The following is a 20,124-nucleotide window of genomic DNA, read 5'->3' as shown; positions in this document are numbered from 1 at the left end:
CTTGCAATGCACTTCAAGGGACTTCTGCTTCTTGTTTTTTGACCCGAAAGGCTTTCACACCCTCTAGACACTTAGTTCGTCATGCGCTTCATTGCTGCCTTGGATATGGCCCAGAAGCTTGACAGACATTCTCTGGGATTGTCTTGTTCACATTCGCCCGTCTCCGGCATATTCGTTCTCTATATGTGCATCCGCCGATACGCATCGATAATCGGAGACGTGGGGCCATAAAGCACGCAGAGAAGACGGCGCTTCACGGGGTTTCCATAAGCTAGAACATTCCTGAAAGGGATTTACCCTTCTCTTCGATAGATCTGTTTTCTACAGGAGTTCCTGTTTTCCCTGAGAAGAACGGGCAGAAATGCGGAACTGTTCCGCTCCGCAGCAGTTCAGGACCACCGAATTTCTCCTCTCACCTGTTTTTGGCGACCAGTGAGTGAACGCCTCGCTTTCCAATTGAACTTCAGTTCTTAGCTGTCCTGTTCCTTTCGTCCTTTGCCTTTCTTTTCGCTCGCGCTCGTCCCCGTTCCTTCGTCAGCAGGGTCACCTGCCGTTTGTGGTCGACAGACAGGAGGCAGCTAACGGCATGCGTCCTTCCTCAGTTTTCCCCCTTGTCTTCAAGACTTCTCTGTCAGACCCCCCAGCGCACCAGCAAAGTCTTCCACTTCCTCTGCGTTCTTTGGGAGAAGGAGGCGTGGATCCAGTTACTCCATTCGACAAAGACCGTCGTGCATCTTAACACACATGCTTAGTACAAAATCGTGCCTGAAGAGGCTGTCCCGACAGTCGCGGACAGACATATTTTATATAAATTGCGTGTCATCTCGAAATGACCGAGTTCCCGTTTTAATTCTTACATTTCCCCAGCCTTCATCCCCATCAGTGACGCCGACAGGGTGGAGCTGATGCTGCGTCATGGCCTCTCACATGTTGTTTGACGGTCTCTCGATAAGAGAGAGCGGCGGCCAACAGAGGAAAAGAACCTTTGATATCGGAAGTTAGAGCATCGCTGTCTTGTCGAGATTCACTTTTTTGAAAACCCTGCAGAACCCCTCTCACTAAAAAATGCAGTTGGCAGAGAACCCCGAGGCATCCACTCCCGATCCATGGCAGTGCACACCGTCCTTGTGCTGGGTAAAGATGCAGGGGAACATAACAGCAGAGAAGGGACAAACTCATCGAGGGGGCAGCGAGCAGTTTATCCCTTTCCAATCCCGTGACCTTTGTTGCTTTTTGTTCTTCCTCTTCATTTCCCTTCCCGTCTTCTCGGTCTCATGCAGAAGCGAGGTTTCTCCACTCCTTTCTGTATGTGACGGTCTGGTCCCCTGTCGCCGCCCTCACTGCGCTACGAGTGCCAGTCCCGCAGAACTGTCGACATGGAGATGCACTGCGCGTTTCACTCCGAGTCCCCGAGGAAGAAAAAATGATCGTCGGCCTTCGTTTTTGTCACGGCTGTCTTTTGCGACTTCTTTACCGGTATTTGCTTCTGCCACAAAGCACGAGAGGACGCCGTCGCATGCGGAGCCAGTAGGTTGGCTTCATCATCTTTCCATCTCCGGTCGAGGCTGGAGTACACATGATGTATTTCGCTTCCAGAGCGCGACGTCAAGTTTCCAGGCTGCCGCTGCAACTCGTGAACGCGGGTGTTTCTTCGGATCTTGCCAAAGAAAGGAGGAACTAGACGATGTCACATTGAGGGGCAAGAAGCCATCGTGCTTCTCTGCAAAATCTCGCGTTCCCAACTCTTCTCTCGAGGTTGCGAAACGAATGAGAAAGTCTTCCGCCCTCTCAGGCTCGTTAACTCCACCACAGTCCAAGCAGGAAGATGCTTCCTCGAGGCAAGAGGGTCACTTGAAAGAAGAAGGTCCTGAAGATGGAGCTTGCGGAACTGCGCAGGCTCCTGCCCCTTTTTGGGAAGATCCAAGCAGGACGGAACCTCGCCGGCTCCTGCACGTTCGCCTGCGAGTGAGGAACCTGGAGAAAATGCTGAGGTTTTACACGGAGGTCCTGGGTATGCACGTTCTGGGTTACGCGTTCACACCTGCAGCGCAGAGCGAACCAGAATGTCGAGCAAGTGGTTGCACACCGGAGCAGACGGAGTCTTCCCGCACAATGAAGGAGCAGGAAGTTCTGCCCGAACACAGTTCCGTCTCAACACAGAACAACAAAGAGTCACAATCTTCAGCACCTCAGAAGCCATCTGGGCTGGATGGTGAACATGTTTTCAGCAGAGTCGGAAGTGCGGGACCCGACAAGAGGACGTTGCGGCTGGACAGTACGGGATTTGCCGACTTTGGATCTCCCGCCGGAGAGACGAGCACAGCATCCCGACCGCCCTCTTCAGAGGATCTTTCAAACAGGGAGACTGTGGAGGAACTGATTGCTCGACACCGGAGGGAGACTTCTCTACATCCCCCACACATTTCGATAGCGAAGCGCGAGGGCAGCAAAGGCGCAACCACAGCCGCTGCTCTAAGACGTGTGGCGGAGGAAGCCGAGAACGCCGGTCCAAGGACGGTCGTTTTGCTCGGGTATCCAACTGCAGGAGATGGTAGGTTCACAGACTGTTCTCTAGTGTGGCGAGAACAAATACGTTCGTGATGGTGCTGAGATGATAGGTCCGCGAGGATCTGTTTTCCGAGGAGAACGTTTAGATGGTAGCTCCGAAAGACTCTATTCTCTGCTGTGGCGGGAAAAGATCCATCACGAATAGCGTTTTGGTGGACGCTCTGGTTGGATACGTATTGCTGCACCGGTGCAACCGCCAGTGTCGTTGTTGCCCCACAGGCTTACGTAGTAAGGCTCCACTGCTTTGAAACTGAACGCTTCGGAGGCCAGAGCTAGGTCTGTCCTCATTGTGTACCCTCGTTGGTAGAGCAGCGATTTATGCATACAGTTTTGAAACACATCCTGCTGTGCTCACGCATCTGCTGAGACGTGGTGCTTCTCGCCCAAACAAAGACGCAAACCCTTTAACCGGTGACTGTTTTTTCTCCTGGCCGCATTGAATATGGTCCAAGCTTGGGTGGTGCTTGCGCCGTGTCTGCAGTTCCCAACCTTGACACACTAAAGATCGAGCTGGTGTACGTCCCCCAGGTGGCGGAGCTTCTGGAGCGTTTGGATGCTGGAGTGCAGACAGAGAACGAAACAGAGACGAAAAAATTCCTTCATGTCCTCAAACAGCATATGATGGGTCTTTCCAGAGATCTCCCAACCATCAATCGCGCCCGGGAATTCGAGAGGAGGCGGAACCGCCACGACCGAGGTTTCCACGGCTTTCTTGGCGTTACTGTGGGGCTTCCGTCCCTCGAAGACATAACGCATGAAGCTGTTGAAGCCACAGGAGGTCGACTTTTCCAGCTCCCCGCCAGAAGGAAAATCGTTCCTTCAATGATGCCCGATGAGCATGTAGGCAAAGAAACACTTTGAGGTTTAGCAGAGAAGTAGGAAACGGAAGCCAAACGCCTCGAACTATTGGCGTCTCATGACAAAATCTCGTGCCCTCGCGGCAAACACGTGGTGCTATATGTTGTGCATTTGCAGTCCGCATTTAGTCAGAAAAGGAGCAGCGGAGTTTAGGGGGCTGCATGCGACAACAGTCTCTTGTGCAGTTGTGTGTCTGTTAATTCACATGACGGACGTACCCCTCTGCTCCCTGACTAGACGTTGAAAACGCGTGGTGAACCAAACAGTGAGAATGTTTATTAGCTGGAAAGAGAAGGGGTGCTTGAGGCCAGCTTCCAGAAACAATGCCAGCAAGGGGGCAGAGTGCCGAGACACAACAAGGAGGCAGTGCTCCTATACATCTGCACAGAGTGAGGTAGCTTCGCCGCTCGCGAAGCAAACCCGCTGTGGGGGAGCATGCACTTTCAACCGCCGAGCGTCTGGGATAGGAAATAGGTAATGCGAGATTGTTTCTCTTTCTAGCCTGATTAGGACGCGGTGGCACGTGATCTCTGAGCCCCTTTGATGATTCAGCACTGAAGAGACACAAATCTGAAAAATTCGTGAGGTCGCGTGTTGTGTGACTCGCAGGCGCGAAAGGACATTTGGGCGAGATGTGCGTATCTTCTTGACCCTGAAGGGAACGGCGTCGAACTCATCGAGGCTGGCAGCGACAGCTCGGTAGGCTTGGATCCTGCCGCAGTGATGCAAGAGCACCAGAACCTCCGGTCTTGGGAGGCATACATGCACGACCAAGAGAGAGACGTGAGGATTCAAGAGGTCAAGCGGCAGATTATTGTCTTAAGGGAACGGATCGCGAAGCAGGCAAAGGCCTCAAACGAGAAGTCGCTCGCTTCCAGGCAAGGCGGCGCGAACGCACAAACAAGCGAGGTCAAATCAGGAGCTTCCCAGACTGCCGCTACAGCGAGCCCTGCCTTGGCAGATGAAGCTTCTTCCGGTGGAGAAAATAAAGACTTCAATCGAGCTATTGAGGAAACAGACAAGGAAGGAAACAGTATCGCTGAAGGGGAGGCAGATGCATTACGAAAAGCCTTGAATATTAAGCCGATCGACGCCCCAAAGACTCCGCAAGAGCAGTTGGAGATTCTCGAAGATGCTCTTGAGACTATGCAGGCGCAAGAGGCAGCACGAACTCGTCAGCCTTGTGTTCAACTCCCGGCCTCACGAGGACCTTTTCTTCAGAAGGCAAGTCGATTCTTGTGCCACCATTCATTTGTCTGTTGTCCTAACGTCTCTGCCTGTCAATGTGAGCCCTGTAGCATCTTCTCCATGTTTTACCTTCTTTCGGCTTCAAGCAGAATATGCTCTGCAACTCTGCGTGGGCCTGCTAGCTTGGTCAGGTCGCCGTGAAGCATCGATGTAAATCGGAATGCTAGTGGGCCCTAAACTGTAACTGTAAACATGCAAAGGGATAATGTGGCTGCACTCAGCGATGCCAAAAACACAACAAACGCTTCTGAACTTTGTGGCGTAGACAAACAGACTCGTACATGCGCGAGGGAATTTCTCGTGTTTCTTGATTCAGTTGTGTAAGAGCGACCTCTCTGTTACCCCGCAGGTTAGAGCTTACACGTCGCGCATCTTGTTCGCCGATCAGTTCTACTGCAATCAAATGCGGATGAAGGTAAGCTTTCTCGTCAAGGTGCACTGCAGCAACGCAGATGGAGCGGGAATGAAGACTGTTGTGAGTACTGCTGAGAAGCCTTGATTGCCGTCCCCCACAAACAGTTGCGTTCACCGGCGCCAGCAGGTGATTGCTGAAGCCTTTCCCATCGCAGGAAGTAGAAGAACTGTGATGCACGGGGTCGTGTCACCGATCTGGCGCCTTTCCGAAGTGCTTGCAATCTCTCGCTCTGAACCTTGAGCGAATTTGGATGGGCGCACCGTGCAGTCATTAGTGATCATCACGGGGTCACTATTCTGGGACTGCTTTCCCGTTAAAGCAAGGCACACATCTCTTAAGTTCGTTGTTTCGGCGGGGTGATCCAGAAACAGTATCAGTTGTTCTCCGGTAGCTATTGCGGGTTTTGTCTCAATGCGAAGACCACAGTCCATGGGCGGAGCGCATTGAGCAACCGCTTCCGCGCCGGCGGCTCCGTGGAGTCCTTGTCGTGTGCAATTTCAGCAGTTTGGAGATGTGTGTGCTAGATGTTCTGTCGTTCTCGGCCCAGTTGGCCAACGTTTTTCTCCTCGCGTGTGACTTAGGTTGCCAGGTCTGCTTGCCTTTTGGGATTAGAGAAGTGCCAAGAAAAACATATTTTGTCTGGAGGCCTCGATGCTCAATCGAGGCGAACAGGTTCCATTCCAGGAGTCTCGCTCGTGGTTTCAGGTATCACTTGCGTCTTGCTTTTCAGCCTTCCCGTTGCTTGCGCCTCAGTACACGTCGGCGAGAGCTTGCTAGCCACCAGTCAACCTTTTTGAAACAAATACCAAATCTTTGGATATTTATGCGACACTGAATGCATTGGATTTTCCCGTATAATCCAATGTTAACTTCACCGTAAACAATCCTGATTCAGTTAGACTCGAGTTTGACGGAAAACAGCCGTATCCCAGTTGTGTTTGCATCGTGTTTGCCAGGCTGTGAGGTACAAAAGCCATCTTTTCGAGCGCCTGTACCCATGGAGTCGTTTCGCTGGGGTCAGCAAAACCTTTGGCTGCCCTGCGGCCTTCGCTGCGGCCGCCAGGCAAGCGGCGGGAAGTTCCGCAGCAGAACAGGCTGCTGAGGCAGGCGTTGAGGAACTCGCGTCCATGGAGAAGTTTGCGCAGGGAGGGGACAACGTGTCCGTCCCAGCCGAGTGGGAAAGCGAGAGTTCTACAGAGCCGGCAGAGGCTGCGAGAAAAGTGTATGTGACAGAAGCTGCTGAACGTCAGACTCCTCAGCTGGAGCTTATCTACGCTTTCGACGAGGACTTGGTAAGTCTTGAGTGACTATGCTTCGATAGAATGCAAGGTTTCAAAGGTCCACTACACTGGAGTGCTTGACCACGGCGTTATCTAAAATGTCCCGCTTACGGGAAATCAAATCTTCTCGTACCACTAGGAAGTGTTGTATGTAATGCGTGACTGATATCTGAATTTCAAACGGGGGCAATTTGAGTGTTCGATCACCCCTAATTTGCGCTTTGAGTTGGGTTCTGAGTTTCCAAACTGGTGATCATTAACTGAATCGTGAGGGTTCCGCGAACAGGAAGAATGACGGCTGCTTTGGGCGTCTTGATGCATGCTGCAGATTCGTATTCATCCTTGCTTTGGCTACCTCGCCGTGGGTGTGGACGACGTTCCGAGAGCAGTGGCGACCTTTCAGGTCAATGCACCGAAGCGTAAACCGAAGAAATTACGGAAAAACAACGGTGATGATGATGACGATGACGATGACGAAGTTGATGACGATGACGAAGTGGATGCCACAGGGGAGACAACAACAGCGGGATGCAGCGCTGGCTCTGGAGGCAGCTGTGATAGGGCAACCAGTCAGAGTTCGACAGAGACCGAATGTTCCGCAAGCCATCAAGCAGAGGCGATTGCCGCAGCTTTCAGGGGAAAGTTGGAAGAAACCGGGCTGTCGCTGGATCGAGCCATGGTCGAAGATAGAGACGGGTATCCCATTTTGCTGATGAGCATGCGCCGTGCTCAGCAGTATTACGCCGACCTCCACAGTAGTCTTCGTCAACACCGCGCCGCTTTGACGGAGGGCACAGGCCAGCATGAGTAGGCGCGTTTGTGGTCGTGAATTCGATTCCAGCGTAACTACTATTGTGTAAATGCAAATCCAGGTCGAGCTGACAGCAAAACGCACACTGCACAGCGACAAACTGTGTGGCATTTTTAGCTCCCGTGCAGCATGAGGTCCACTTTCATACATCTTAATTAGTTTTGAGGACACTCGTGCTCTGGAACTAAGAAACGTGCAGAGCCCCACGCTCGGTCTGAATTATGCATGACAGGAACGGCAGTATCTTTGAAACTGCTTACCTAGGTGACGCGAGCGGGCCTCCATGCAGCCTCCGGCATAAAACTGGAATCCCACGGTGTTCCGCCTTCATTTTGGGGCCTTAAAGTTGTCGTTCGAATTGGAAATCACCCGGAGGAACAGGGATGAGCAAAGAGGTCGCATGAAATTGTTTGACCTCTGTAGTTTCTACGTGCTGTGGCGTTGCCCTGGTCACTGGCAGGTATTTTCGGTTATCAGTGGGGAAATCGAGCGGTGCTTCGAATGAATTTGCGCTCCTGGACTGCCATCCGAATTTTTGTGGATGAGACACTACAGGTGAAATTCTGTGCATGAGGCAATACACATTGTAAAATACTGATGGCAATCGGGAATCCACAGCAGGCAGTGCCCCTTTTTAAGGGATATTTTGAGTTGATGATGTGGGCTTTGAAAATGGAAGCCTGAAAACAGAGGCAATCAGCAAGTTCGGAGCTATCCTGCGAACCTCGAAGTGGTGGAGGCTACAGTTGTACGATTGCGCTATAGCGCCGTGAGGAACTGCACGAATGCTTGTTCCTCTTGATTTGTGCAAAAATGCACTGAGCCTCGAAACATGAATCATTGTTTTGACCGGTACAGAAGAAAACTTTCTGGAAATAACTCTGTCACGGCAACACCTCGGCTGAGCACCGTAAGCAGGCTGTTTATCTTCTCTCAACTACGATGAGGCCGTATTGCTTGCAGCTTTCAGCATGGTTGGAGAATGCTACAAGCCTAATCTAGACAATGCCATGCCGCTCACGAAGCAACCGGATAAGACAAAATCATTTCTCAAACGCTTTTTTGATGTAACGCTATAACAGTTCACCTGGCTTGCACCGACGAATGCCAATAGGCGTCTCGTGACGGTGACTAGGAACGGTTTCGGCATTTAAGTCCATGTAAACAGAAAGATAACGTGGGGGCCAAGCGGAACCAAATATTGCTAATTTGATCCGTTTAATAAAGCAACTTCTTTTGTTGACTAGTGGCTCAAATTGCGTTAGAAGACGGACGCGGCGTGCGTGCGTGGTCCTGACGGAAACACTGTGTGGCACTCCACCTTCGCTAATCCTCTTGAGGGGGGTTATGCCGCAGACGAGCGAAAAGCCACATTTCTTCTTTACAACGAAAGATACCAAATTAGTGTCAGCCTTATAGAATAAGGTAATCTACTCTGCTCGTCGGTGAATCTGGTTCCCCATCACGTCAACCACCAGTGGCGACCTTGTACCCAGTACCATCACCGACGGCTAGGGGGGGGTTGGGAGGGGGTGGACATCTACTTGCACTCCAAAAAGCCGGGACACCATCTTGGTAATAACTCTTGAAGATGTTACCATCTGAACACCGACACGCGAACACTCTTGGAAGTTGAAGCTTTTTTCCTTGGCGCGTAAAGTTGACAGCTTCTGCCAGAGCTGTTCTTGTGTGCAGTGGGCTCGTTGTCGCCTCGCAGGTCGTTAGCAGCTGACTGAGCGGCTGGCTGCTGCAGTGGCTTGATTCTTTTAGGCCTCACTGGCCAGCCCCACAACAGATATTTCCTTTCTAAACGTAAACCACGTCACTCTCGTGTATATCAAATCTATGTTTCAAAGGTATTCTGCAGTTTTAATCTGTCAGCCTTCTGGATGACATGACCTCCCCTGGAAGCCTGTCTTCTGGGAGAATACTCATCAAGGACTGTTGTCAGGCGTCTGGTAAATCTGCTCCCTTTTCAGCGTTCTAGTAATAAAGAATTTAAAGTCTTTTATTATGCATTTTGGGCGCTAACCATGTCAGTGTGCGCTGGCCTAAGCGACACAGAAAAGACCGGCGCTTTGCATGCAGCCGACACACACAGTCCACAGGTGGCTGCGTGAAGAGCCGCGCTAGCCTAAGTTACGGCCGGCGTGAAGCCGGGAGCTTTACTGCCTCCTTTTGGAGACGAGTCTTTTCTCGCCCTTTCTCGACGTTCCGGCGACTTGCAGGCATGACTTATCGCAGTGTTTAAGGTCGTCCGCCGTGGTCCTCTTCGCGCTAGCTACTGTATCCCCTGGAATTGAACCCTAGTGCACTGTTTCCTCGCTTTCTTTGAGCCTACGAAAGATGTCTCGTATACCCTTGTAACGATCGCCGCTATCAAGATACTGATCTCGACTACTCCACCTATTTTAAGGATTAACCCGTGGGAGCTTCTGTGTCGCCGGCCCTTCGGGACGGTCTTTGCACATCGGTGGCCCATGTCCGTGGTATAGTATCGTGAATTTCGGTCTTAGAAGGGGAAGCGGAATGCGTCCTGCTCGAAATTCGATCCGTCTCTGGTGTCGAATCCTGTGAGATTTCCTTACTACAACATAGTTGTGAGGCGGAAACACACGGCGGGACGTATATGCAGTGAGCGTACACTCGAGGTAACGCTGTGGCTCTATCTCGACTGCATAGCCCTGCCACTCGCATTGAGAATGCTTCATGCAATAGAAGCATTTGGACGCACTCGTGGGAACGATGAACAGAGGCCGGCCTCCGCCACTCACCGCTCACCTGGGTACGAGCACCAGTAGCCCCTACAGTAGTGAGGACTTCCGCTGTGGGACGACATCCTGTTCGTCGTCTCCCTCAGGCATATGGGGCTCTCCCACCGCCGATCTCGGCCGGTCTCACGGCAGCTTCCCCTCCCCTCTACTGACGAGTTCTCACTTCGGCTGCGACGCCGCAGAGGCCCCGGGGTGGGTTCACTCACCCCTCAGCAGCGTGCGTACAAATGGCGCCAGTCCCACTGCTGCGGACTTGTTGAGTTTCCCGCCTTTCCATTCCCCGACATGTCGCGTGCCTGAAACCGCCTTGGGTGCCAGCTCGCCTTTTTTTGGCGAAGCTGCAAATGGAACGTACGCTTCTGAGAGCTGCCTTCCAGACCTTGGCAGGGACCTGGAGGCGTCGTCCTCGCCTGTGAGTCGCAGAAGCAATGGGGAGACTTTGCCAGTTTTTATTTCACATTCGTCTTCTTGTCTGGATGGGAAAACTGACGTCCTGATCCCTATGAGTGGAGTAGGCCATCCCCATTACGCTGTCTCCCACGGTGGTCCCTCGGGGCCGCCTACCGATTCAGGAGGTTCTCTGGTATCTCCTGGCCACTGCGCCGGACAGGAAAGCCCCTCAGAGTTAATCTCGCCTGTCTTACGTGAGACTTTCTCACTTCAACAAATCTGTCCAGATCCAGAGTCCTCCGATCTCTTCCCTTCTCCTCCCTGCGGCTCTCGACCGGCCACTGTCGCGTTTGCCAGTCCCCCCACAGCTTCTGTTCCGTCTACTTTTTTGCAAGGCCATCCGAATCGCGAAGACGTCGAATCCGCTTTTCTGGTAGAGGAGGAGCCACGGAGGCGCATTGCATGTCCAATGCGCCATGAGCAGCTGCACGACCCGAAAGGCACTCCGCAGGACTCTTCGGTATCTTTCTTGGAGGTTCGGAACTCGTTTCCCCAACAACTGGCAAGTGAAGCAGTGCATGCTGTCTCCGCGCCGAAAACGCCGGGCTGGTCTTCTCGCTTGCCCGACACAAAGAAATTCTTAAGTAGCCGGAACACTGAGGCGCACGACCCCTCTGTAATCACGTGCAGTGAATCGACGGAAGCGACTCGCTTTTTCCATCCCCTGTTTCGTTCCGATTGTCTCGTTCTCTCTGGAAAACCACGGCCTCTCGCGGGACCTTGTGAGCTTTCCTGCGGTCGCGGGAAGGGAGAAGGCTTCAATCAGCAGCCTCACACTTCAGTGGAAGCGTCCGCTTCGCTTTCTGCCTCCTCGTTCGTCTCTCTTCCGCATGAGGCCGGAAGCCTTTCGACCACTCGGGCGGGCACTGCCTCTTTTCGTTCGCATTCTTCGCGACTGCTGCTGGTCCATCCACATGCGAGTTCTCCTCATCTTCTGCCCACACAAGGCGTGTCTTCGTCGAAGTATTCCGGCGGCTCCCTCCCAGCTTGCATGCGTTACTGGCGCACTCCGCAAGCATCGGGACAATCTCCATCCTTTTCCTCTTCCGAACGCAAAACCACAGCACTCCAAGTTCCTTCGACTCGCCTTGCCTCGAGTTCACCTCTCCGAGGCCGTCTCAATCGCTCGCAGCTCTTCCCAGACGCTGCGTTGTGGTGTCCGTTGTCGTCGCCATGGCCGGTAGATGAGAGTGCAGCCTGCCTGCCGCCTCCTTCGTCTTTCTTTCTCTCTCACAGAGCCTTCAAAAAGGCCTCGTACCGGCTTTCAGCCGTCGCCCTCGACGGCGTGCAGCTCGATTGTCCGGTTGAGAACGACCAAGAAGAAGAAGGCATTGCGGCGGAGCAATCCAGAACAGAACTCCCGCCTCCTGATTCTACTTTCTCCTCAATGTCCACTCTGAGAGGACCGCTGCCAAAAACAGACCCCTCATTCACACAGCCGAGCTGGTGTGCACCTGCTGAAGAGAAGAACCGTCTCTCGAGTGAACCGCAGGTATTCGCTTATGAAGACAGTTCCCAGAACAGAGGGCGCGGCGGAAGTAGAACGGGCACCACCTCTTTCCGTATGAGCAACCTGAACGCGCCTATCATTGCCCAGCTGCCTGTCGGCTCTCCTTCGTTCCCTGCCTGTGGTGCTTGGAACCAAGTCTCCAGCCAAAGAGAAGAATGCCGCGAGGACTGCCCAGCTGGTGGAGACGAAGCAAGAGAGAAGGGAGAGGAACGAGACACGAGAGAGAACGAGGGACGTGAATTGCGACGAGAGAACGACGACAACTCAGAAGACCTCTTCGCTGTCGTGCACCACGCCCCAGATAAAAGACTGTTTCAGGAGATGCGAAAGGATGCGACAACAGAGACAGTGGAAAATGAGTGCGAGAACGCGGATCAAAACGCGAGAGGACAACATCCCCTTCACACTAGGACGACTCAGCCAGATTGTTTCGTGTTGCGTGGAAGAAACAAGCGAGAGGAAACAGATCTGAAAGCCGGCAAAGCCAGTGCTGCGCTGACTTTTTCCGATTGGGCAGCAGAAACAAGTCAGGTGGAAAAAGATCGACAACCAATGCGCAAGTTGCCCTTTCCCGTTTCCCGTCGCCTGGCGCATGCAGATCTTGACTGGTCTCGGAGTCGCGACATCGGAAGAGGTCGCAGTGCTCGCGTCTGCGTCGTGCCTCACAAATCCTCTGGCCGCTTGGTGGCGATAAAGGTGAGAAAGAACAACGATGCGAGGGGAGCGGCAAGTCGGCTAAGGCGAACCCCGAGAGATCACAAAACGAGTGCTAAAGAGAACACGTTTAGAAACCGACAGGGATGATCGACAGACAGGCCGAGTCGAGATGTCTGTGATCATAGAACAAGAAAGTATGTCGATGCAGTGTGGCCGTATCTTGCCTCCCAAGACACTTTCTCTGCAGAATTGTTCTACATAGCTCTGTCTGCCCATATCGGCTTTCCCACTGTTTCTCCGTTTCTTGCCCGGCTCAGGAAGTCCACGTCGGCTGCTTCGGCCTCTACCGCGGTCTGGACGATGTAACCAAGAGAAACAGATACCAGCTTGCTTGCGAAGTGAAGGTGAGCTTTTTTTCTACAACATATCTGGGCACACTAGGGTATGCAGCTCTTCGCTAAGCCTTCTGTTACTAATATGCCTCGAACTGTATACATATATAAAAATATGTATACGTACGCAGGCGCGTGCAAACAGTCACATATACATAAACATACACATATATACCGTAATAATATGTAGGGTATCTGCATATGTTTTCGTGGAGTTACAGGATTGGTGGGCACTCAACTCCCAGTGTGTCTGGGTTTGCACGTCTGCCAAAGGTGAATCTCGTTTTTCACAGTGTGTGCTTCATGAAAACTGTCTCGCCTCGCGAATTCGAGAGCATAGAGGGCGCTCGTGACAAATAGACTGTCCTTCGAATGAAATATCCATCCCTGCGCATGCTGGGTTTCCTAATTTTCTCTCAGATACACCGCTTGATCTCCTACTGCTCCGATATGGCGGCACTGGCCTTTCTTCATCCATGCCGACACTCGTCAAGGCCTGTCTCGGTCACCAAGCAGTCTAATCTTCAGTCGCCCTCTGCTCTCTCTGCTCCTTCGTCTCTCCCTCTTTCGACTTCTTCCGCCCCCCCGCCTTCCTCTGGCTCTTCCATCTCCTCTCCACACGGCTGCGGTCTCTCGACGACAGCCGCCGCCTCGCCTCCTCGCACTGGCACGAGTCCCTCTTCTTCGCATGGACGCCCGAGACATCCCCGTTTACTTCCACCTTCCTCTTCCCATTGCTCTTCTTCCTCCTCTTCCTCTTCTTCCAGCTGCACTTCCTCCATTCTGTTTCCTCGTCTGTCTTCCTCTTCGACGTCGCGGTGTGGCTCCGAAGCTCGAGCTTCACAGTCTTGCGTTGGCTGTGTTCCGTCGCCCTCGCAGCCTTCTTCGTCTTCCCGCGAAGAGTCCTCAACATGTTCAGAAGTGCCTTCTGTGTCTTCCTTCTCTTCCTTTCCTGCTTCGTGGTGTCCTTCCTTTGCATCTCTTCCCCCTGAGGGAAACTGTAAGAAACCGGTTTCGACCGGTTCGCCTCCGGTTCGTCTGTCCTCGCTCTGTTTCCTTCCTTTCTCGTCTGTGTCGCTCTCTCCCAGCAAGTCGGAGGCTCTGAACGTTTCGTGCTCGCCTTTGGATCCGCCTTTTCTTTCGTCTTCGCCGGCATCAGCGATTTCATCTTCTCTCCTCCCGCTCACGCCCTCGACGATGTGCAGCACCAGCCTGCTGACTCCGACGCCTCAGAAAGCAGACCCTCCCATGTTGTCTCCCTCCTGGTCTTCTTCGTCTTTGCTTGTCCCCACAGCGTCCAGTGGAAGCGGCGTCTCAGGCCTCTTGCCCGCGACGCCTTCTCTTCTGTCGCCTCTCGGCCCTGCAGCGACGCCTCTCTTCTCTACCGCAGCCGCTCCTCCACAGCGTCGGGTGTCAGACGCAAACGACTCTTCAGAGTCTCTCGACTTCGTGCCTGCCGCGTCTGTCTGCGCCTCCTCGTCTTCGCTTTCCTGTGGCGTCTCTGCGACAGAATGTGGAGCAGACACTGAGTCCCAGAGGCTGAATGCAACTGCCCTTACTCAGTCTTCTCCGTCCCTAGGTTCGCCGCCTCTCGATCCTCCGCATTTGCCTTCTTGCCCGCTCCTCCCTGAACGCGGCCTCGCAGCTTTGCCGCGTCTGCACTCCTCTTCAACGTGTACCTTTCCTTCTGGCGGCTGCGTCGGTGAGGCCTCTCTTCGCGAGTCCCTATGGCCCCCGTCCTCCCGCCCTCCGGGGCTCTCCGTCCCTTCCTCCTCAGTCGCCTGTCCCCTTTCCTGCTTTCTGCTGCCCTTCTTGGGGGCCTATCGCTGGCAAAGCAACCGGGGCGGCTGCGTGCATGTCGCCGTCGAGTACATGCACTACGGGACTCTGGGAGACCTTGCGAAGGCTCTGAGGCTTCTCAGAGTCTTGCAATGCCTCAATCTGTCGAAGAAGAGAGCCAACGAGTCCGTCGTTTCCCTGGAGTCTTCCTCCAACTCTTCGAACAGGACTCTGGCGGAAGGCGTCTGCCTGCCTTTCCCTGCGTCTGTGTCCGGCGACGGAGAGCCGCGAGCCGAAGACAGGGTACCAGGAGAGCAGAAGACAGAAGAAGGCAACGAAGAGGAAAGAACCCGAGGAAGGGAGATGTGGCGAGAAAGCGACGAACGAGGAGAAAAAGAGGGTGTAGCGAAAGAAGAGAGGAAGAAGGCGGCGACAGACGAGAGCGAAGACATCCGGATCACAAACAGTCACATCACACGAGATAAAAGCATCCCGAATTCTTCGTTTGCATCTCTTTCAACTCTTGGTTCTCTTGCAGAGCCTCGTCTGGACGTCGCACGGAAAGGAAAAGGCGATGATGTCGGGGGAGAGAAGACGATGCTGGAAAACACAGGAGACTTCATCCAACGCTGGTTGCCCCCGGAATGGAAAGAAGAACGACAGAGAAAGTGGACGAAAAGGAAAAGGAAGATGCAGACTGCAGTCCTGGTCCCGGAGGCGACACCATTCGATGAAGATCACATCGAGATCCCCGAATCGATCCTGAAGCTCATCGCGTTTCAGGTGCGTTTCAGAGCGACACAAACCGATGTCAAGACTTCTTTAGCCTTCTCCACTTCTCTCACTTTACCGTCTCCATGGCTGTTTAACTCCACTGCTTCAATCTCGTTCTGACACTTTCTTCATAAAGTTCAACGACGTTCTTTCGTTCCGCCTTCTCCCCTTCCTCCTACCACTTGCTGTCCGCTTCTTCGCTGGTGTCCGAGAGAGCAGTCTGTTGTCCTCGTCGCAAACAACTTTTTTTTCGGTGCTGCGTCCATCGCAGATCCTGGGAGCTCTGTCTTTCCTCCACCAACACCGATGCATTCACCGGGACGTCAAACCACAAAATATTTTGATCAACAATGAAGGTAGGCTGGCGTCCGTCTGCCGAGTCTCTGCTCTTTTGCTTTCTTGCGCTCCCGTCCCTCATTCAAAGTCTGAAGAAGAATTCACACTCACATGCCTCGATTCGATCGTAAGCCTTTCCATCGCTCTTCCTCATCCTCTTTGGTTTTCTCCTTATTCCGCGTCCACCTCTTTCGTTTGCTTTGCTCTCGTTCGCGTGCTTGCCGTCTTCCCCTCCTGGCCTCTCTTTCGACGTTTGCCTCCATTTCGGTTGCTTCTGAACAGCCACGGGAATTGGATTCTTGCGCTGACCTCTGTCCTCGTCTCCATTTCCCCGTGTCTTCTGAAAGTAAGTAAACCGAAAACACTTCGCGCAATCTGTTCTTACGCATGAACACACTTAAGAAAACTAAGAGAATATCTTTACATCTATAATAAATTACATGTTTCTTCGGTTCCTTCTGGATTCAGGCATCGTCAAGGTTGGAGACTTTGGCATTTCGCGTTTCCTCGATGTTGACCGCAATGAGTGGCTGACTTTCGTCGGCACTGAACTTTACATGTAAGTTCCTCTTGTTCCTTCAATGTTCATTTCCTGCTTCTGGATCCTATTTCGGCCCGTTCTTTTTGATTTGTCTCTCTCCTCGATCCTTGCTCATCTGCTTGTCCTCACATTTTTTCGCTTGCGTTTTTGTCCGCAGTCTACAGATTTTTCTGGAAGAACATCAACTCCACAAATGCTCTGTTTTTCTTTTGACTTTTGTTACATGGGGTCTGAATTGTCTTCGTTGTTTTCTCTCCTTCTTTCTTTGTTGCCGACTTGGCCTTCTTCGTCTACCGTGTCAGTCGCCACCTCCGCTGCTTGCCTGTTTCGCCCTGCCCACGTGGTTCTCTGTTCCAGTGTCGATTTTCGTTTTTTGTCGTTTTTCTTTAAACACTCCTCCCCATGTTTCTTCTTTTCCCCCACTTTGCTCCTGGTTTCCGAAAAAATTGTAACGATATATGCCGCTGGTGAACTGCCACTCCCTGTAATGACCAAGTTGCTCAAAGACAAGCCCACGCACTCAAAAAACTCTTTTCCCTCTCAGGAGTCCAGAGCGTCTTCACCATCACTTTTCAGCCGTACATCTGACAACTTCTCGACGCCGGTCCAAGGCCTCGCATGCGTCGCGTCGCCAGGTTTCTCCCACCCGTTTTCGCCATTCCATCTCTTCTTTTCCATCGTCCACTTCTTCTCCTCCGTCGCGCGACTGCTTGCCGCGGAAGGGCCAGGCCTCCCGGGAGATGGACTCGGCTTGTGGACGGAGGGACTTGACGACGGATACAGAGCATGGGGGACGGAATCCCCCTGAGAGCCAACCTTTCAACTGTCTTTCGAGAGAAAAAGAGACGCGAGGAGAAGGAACGGCAGATGCCATGGGCGGCAATGCGGGAGACGATCTGCTCAGCCAAAAGACGGCCGGGAGCGAAGCAAACCGGGAGTACAGAGTTGCGAAGGGAGACGAGCTGAGAAAGGAAGAGACACATCGAGAAAACGCGTTTTTTGCACATGGGATGGAACCGGGGAAAGCACAGCGAGCAGAGAGAGAGGAGCGACCGGCGGTTGAAGAAGAACGGCGTATAAACACGGAAGAACTGGAGTCCTTTGCTGTTCCACGGAACGAAGTAGCAGACCGCAACGCTCCCGTCCATCTCCGCGCCTCCGAAGAGACAACTCGAGTGCCTCCGACATCGACGAGACAACGAAATCCGCCGGCAGCTGGCCGCACAGAGGTTCCTTCTCTCCTTTCTCCCCCTGAGATCGCGGACAGACCCGAGAGAGCGAACGTTCGAGGCAAGAGAGAAGAGAAAGACAGGAGCAAGAAGAAGGAGCGCAGCAGGCGGAAAGAAATCTTCGATGCCATGGAGAAGGAAGAGAAACGCGTTGGAGCCTACTCGTTTCCGTCCGACATTTGGAGTGTCGGCGTTCTTCTCTTCGAGCTGGCTGCCTCCCACCATCCGTTTCCGGAGGGACTCCCGTGCGACCTGAGAGACTGCAACGTTGTTTCGCTTCTGCAAAATCACTTCCAGGGGAGTAAAAGGCGGAAGAGGAGAAGCTACGAATTCCGCGACTTCCTCTTCAACTGCATGCGGGTGAAACCCGGAAAACGAGCAACTGCCGACAGTTTGCTCCTGCACCCTTGGCTCCTCGAAGGCATGGCATCCCGACAATACTTCAAGAGGTAAAAATTTCCTTCACGCCTTTCACACTTTTCTTCAAGGTGATGCCACTTTGTTTTCTCTTTTGGACATCGTGACCTTTCGCGGTCCATGGACTCCGTTGCCTCTGCTAAACAGCACCGAGGGTCTGTTCATCGTGACTCTCCATTATTTGCTGTCTCTTTTCTCTTCCCTTTGGCGCCTCGATTCCGTGTCTGTCTTTCCTTCTTTCGTTCAGAGCGTGCATTCTTCTTTATATTGCATTCTGCTCCGCAGTCTCGCTTCTCCTTCTCTGTTCTACCCCTCTCTCGCTTCTCTCTCTTCTCTCTCCTCGTCTTTTTGTATGCTGTTTTCGTAATCTCTCATCGTTTTCTCGTCTGCTCTTTCTGAAACTCCTGTCTGTTCCTACAGGTGGATTGTCAAAGTGTATCGTCGAGCATCTCTAGTCCAGCACTTCCTTGCCGAGGCAGAGGGCATCGTGGCTGCGGGAGGAGACCAGGAAGGAGAAGTTGGAAGCGGCGTTTCCGGAACCGAGGGGAGAGGAGGGAAGGGCGAGTACACAAGCGAGGAGACAGGAGCATAGGTGAAACGCAAGGAGAGACACGGACAACTTGGGCGAAAGCGGAGAGAATGTGAACAGACGAAGGCATGAAGGACAGGAGAACCCAGCAGACGCAAGTATAATGTGCAGGTGCCACGAAGGGGACTCGGGTATCGCAAGGCAGAAGTCGAAAAAGGAGGCGCATCACTCCATCTTCCGCTTCTCCTTATTTGGTGACGAAGGAGATGAAGGAAAACTGGGAACGACTAGTAGTGGAACTGAAACAGTTATTTTGTGTCTTCTTCCGGAAAGGGGAAGGACTCAGTGGTGCCTCCAGCGTGTCTTGTTCTTGGATTCACCGCCGTTTAAAAGACAGATCAGCAAAAGAAACGGACTTTTTGCCGGCGCCCGCGACATTTTCGCTCCCTTCAGAATCTCTTCTTCGCCTCTCAGCCCTCCGATCCTTCTCTTCCTTCTGCTTCTCCTTCATGTTGTCGCGTTCTTCTCTTTGCTCTCGAATCTCTAACCTGCGTCCGACCACCGTGCTTACGGCCTGACTTCTCCTCTTCGTCTGTCTCCTGTTTCTCTCCGTGGACGAACAAAGCTCAGGAGAGTGAGGGCGAAGGAGAGAATCAAAAAGGCCGAGGACATTGCGTTTGGGTCGTTGCGTGACGCGGAACGCAGCAAACGCACCCGGTTTTTCTTGTCTTTTCTCTTATCCTTTCCTGCTTGCCTCCTTCGTTGCCACGGGATTGGGACGAACAGCTGCCGTTTGGCATCCCCATGTGCTTCGACTACCCTGAAGAAACAACAGTTTTTATTCGAAAAGCCCAGTGTAGAAAACTCTGATCGACTTTCCATACAAAATTCTTTTCATCCATGCATTGTTGCTGGTGCCTGTTTCACAGGTTGGGCGCGCCTTGTACAATGTCGCTTAGAATTTGCTTTTAGACACGGCTGTCTCATGTCTTGCGCTGGGTGAAGGCCCACAGTGGTTCAGGGAGACACGCCCAGCCGAAGTCCACTGCTTCACTTCCTGTCAGTCTTCTCTCTTTTCAGTGCGCGCCTGTCTACATCGTGAAATAACACCGTCTGGAGGAGCGACGTCGATGAGAGTGACAGAGGTTTACGTTTGCGTCTAGCCTGCCTCTCCCTACGTCGGCGCAAATGTGTGTTTTTCACCGCATGCTTCCCGTCATGGTTTCTTTGCCTTGGCTGCTTCCATGCTGCAATCCATCGCTAGTTTCTGTCAAATCTGTTTTGCAGGTATCTCCTGGCACAGTTTTTCTGCGTCTTCAGTGGCCCTGGGTTGTCCTCAGTCCTTTTTCCCCGTTAGTTCAAAGAAATCTGTGAGCTGGTGTGGTTCGTTCTAGCATTCGTCAGGAACTCTACACGGAACAGATCCCGTCCGTATTCAATTCATCTTGTTTCACATCTCGAGCGTACGTGGAACCTCTTCCCTATCAGAGTATGCTAACACAGTAGAACATGGATCCAGTCAACAACACCATTCTAGACCAACTCGTACCACATAC

At 52.7% G+C, this 20,124-nt stretch overlaps 2 protein-coding genes across 2 annotated transcripts; both read left to right on the top strand.

Annotated features, from left to right (window-relative positions):
• The first annotated feature begins 1 nt into the window (after window position 1).
• TGME49_240430 (glyoxalase family protein) lies at window positions 2-8,053 on the top strand. The gene is made up of 6 exons (XM_018780595.1): window positions 2-2,551; window positions 3,050-3,408; window positions 4,036-4,650; window positions 5,024-5,089; window positions 6,046-6,381; window positions 6,698-8,053. Exons 1-6 carry the CDS (start codon window positions 1,066-1,068, stop codon window positions 7,178-7,180), a joined length of 3,345 nt encoding a protein of 1,114 aa, XP_018637622.1. The 5' UTR covers window positions 2-1,065; the 3' UTR covers window positions 7,181-8,053.
• Window positions 8,054-9,194: 1,141 nt separating this feature from the next.
• Window positions 9,195-19,998, top strand: TGME49_240410 (protein kinase (incomplete catalytic triad)). Its single transcript, XM_018780594.1, has 7 exons — window positions 9,195-12,610; window positions 12,889-12,975; window positions 13,384-15,525; window positions 15,788-15,872; window positions 16,321-16,411; window positions 16,938-18,071; window positions 18,460-19,998. The coding sequence occupies exons 1-7, from the start codon at window positions 9,926-9,928 to the stop codon at window positions 18,629-18,631; spliced, it is 6,396 nt and encodes a 2,131-aa protein (XP_018637623.1). The 5' UTR covers window positions 9,195-9,925; the 3' UTR covers window positions 18,632-19,998.
• Window positions 19,999-20,124: the final 126 nt, after the last annotated feature.

Source organism: Toxoplasma gondii, chromosome VI (assembly GCF_000006565.2).
Source record: "Toxoplasma gondii ME49 chromosome VI, whole genome shotgun sequence".
Lineage (NCBI taxonomy): Eukaryota > Apicomplexa > Conoidasida > Eucoccidiorida > Sarcocystidae > Toxoplasma > Toxoplasma gondii.
The sequence above is the reverse complement of the archived record's forward strand: the minus strand, read 5'-3'. Positions and strand labels throughout refer to the sequence as shown.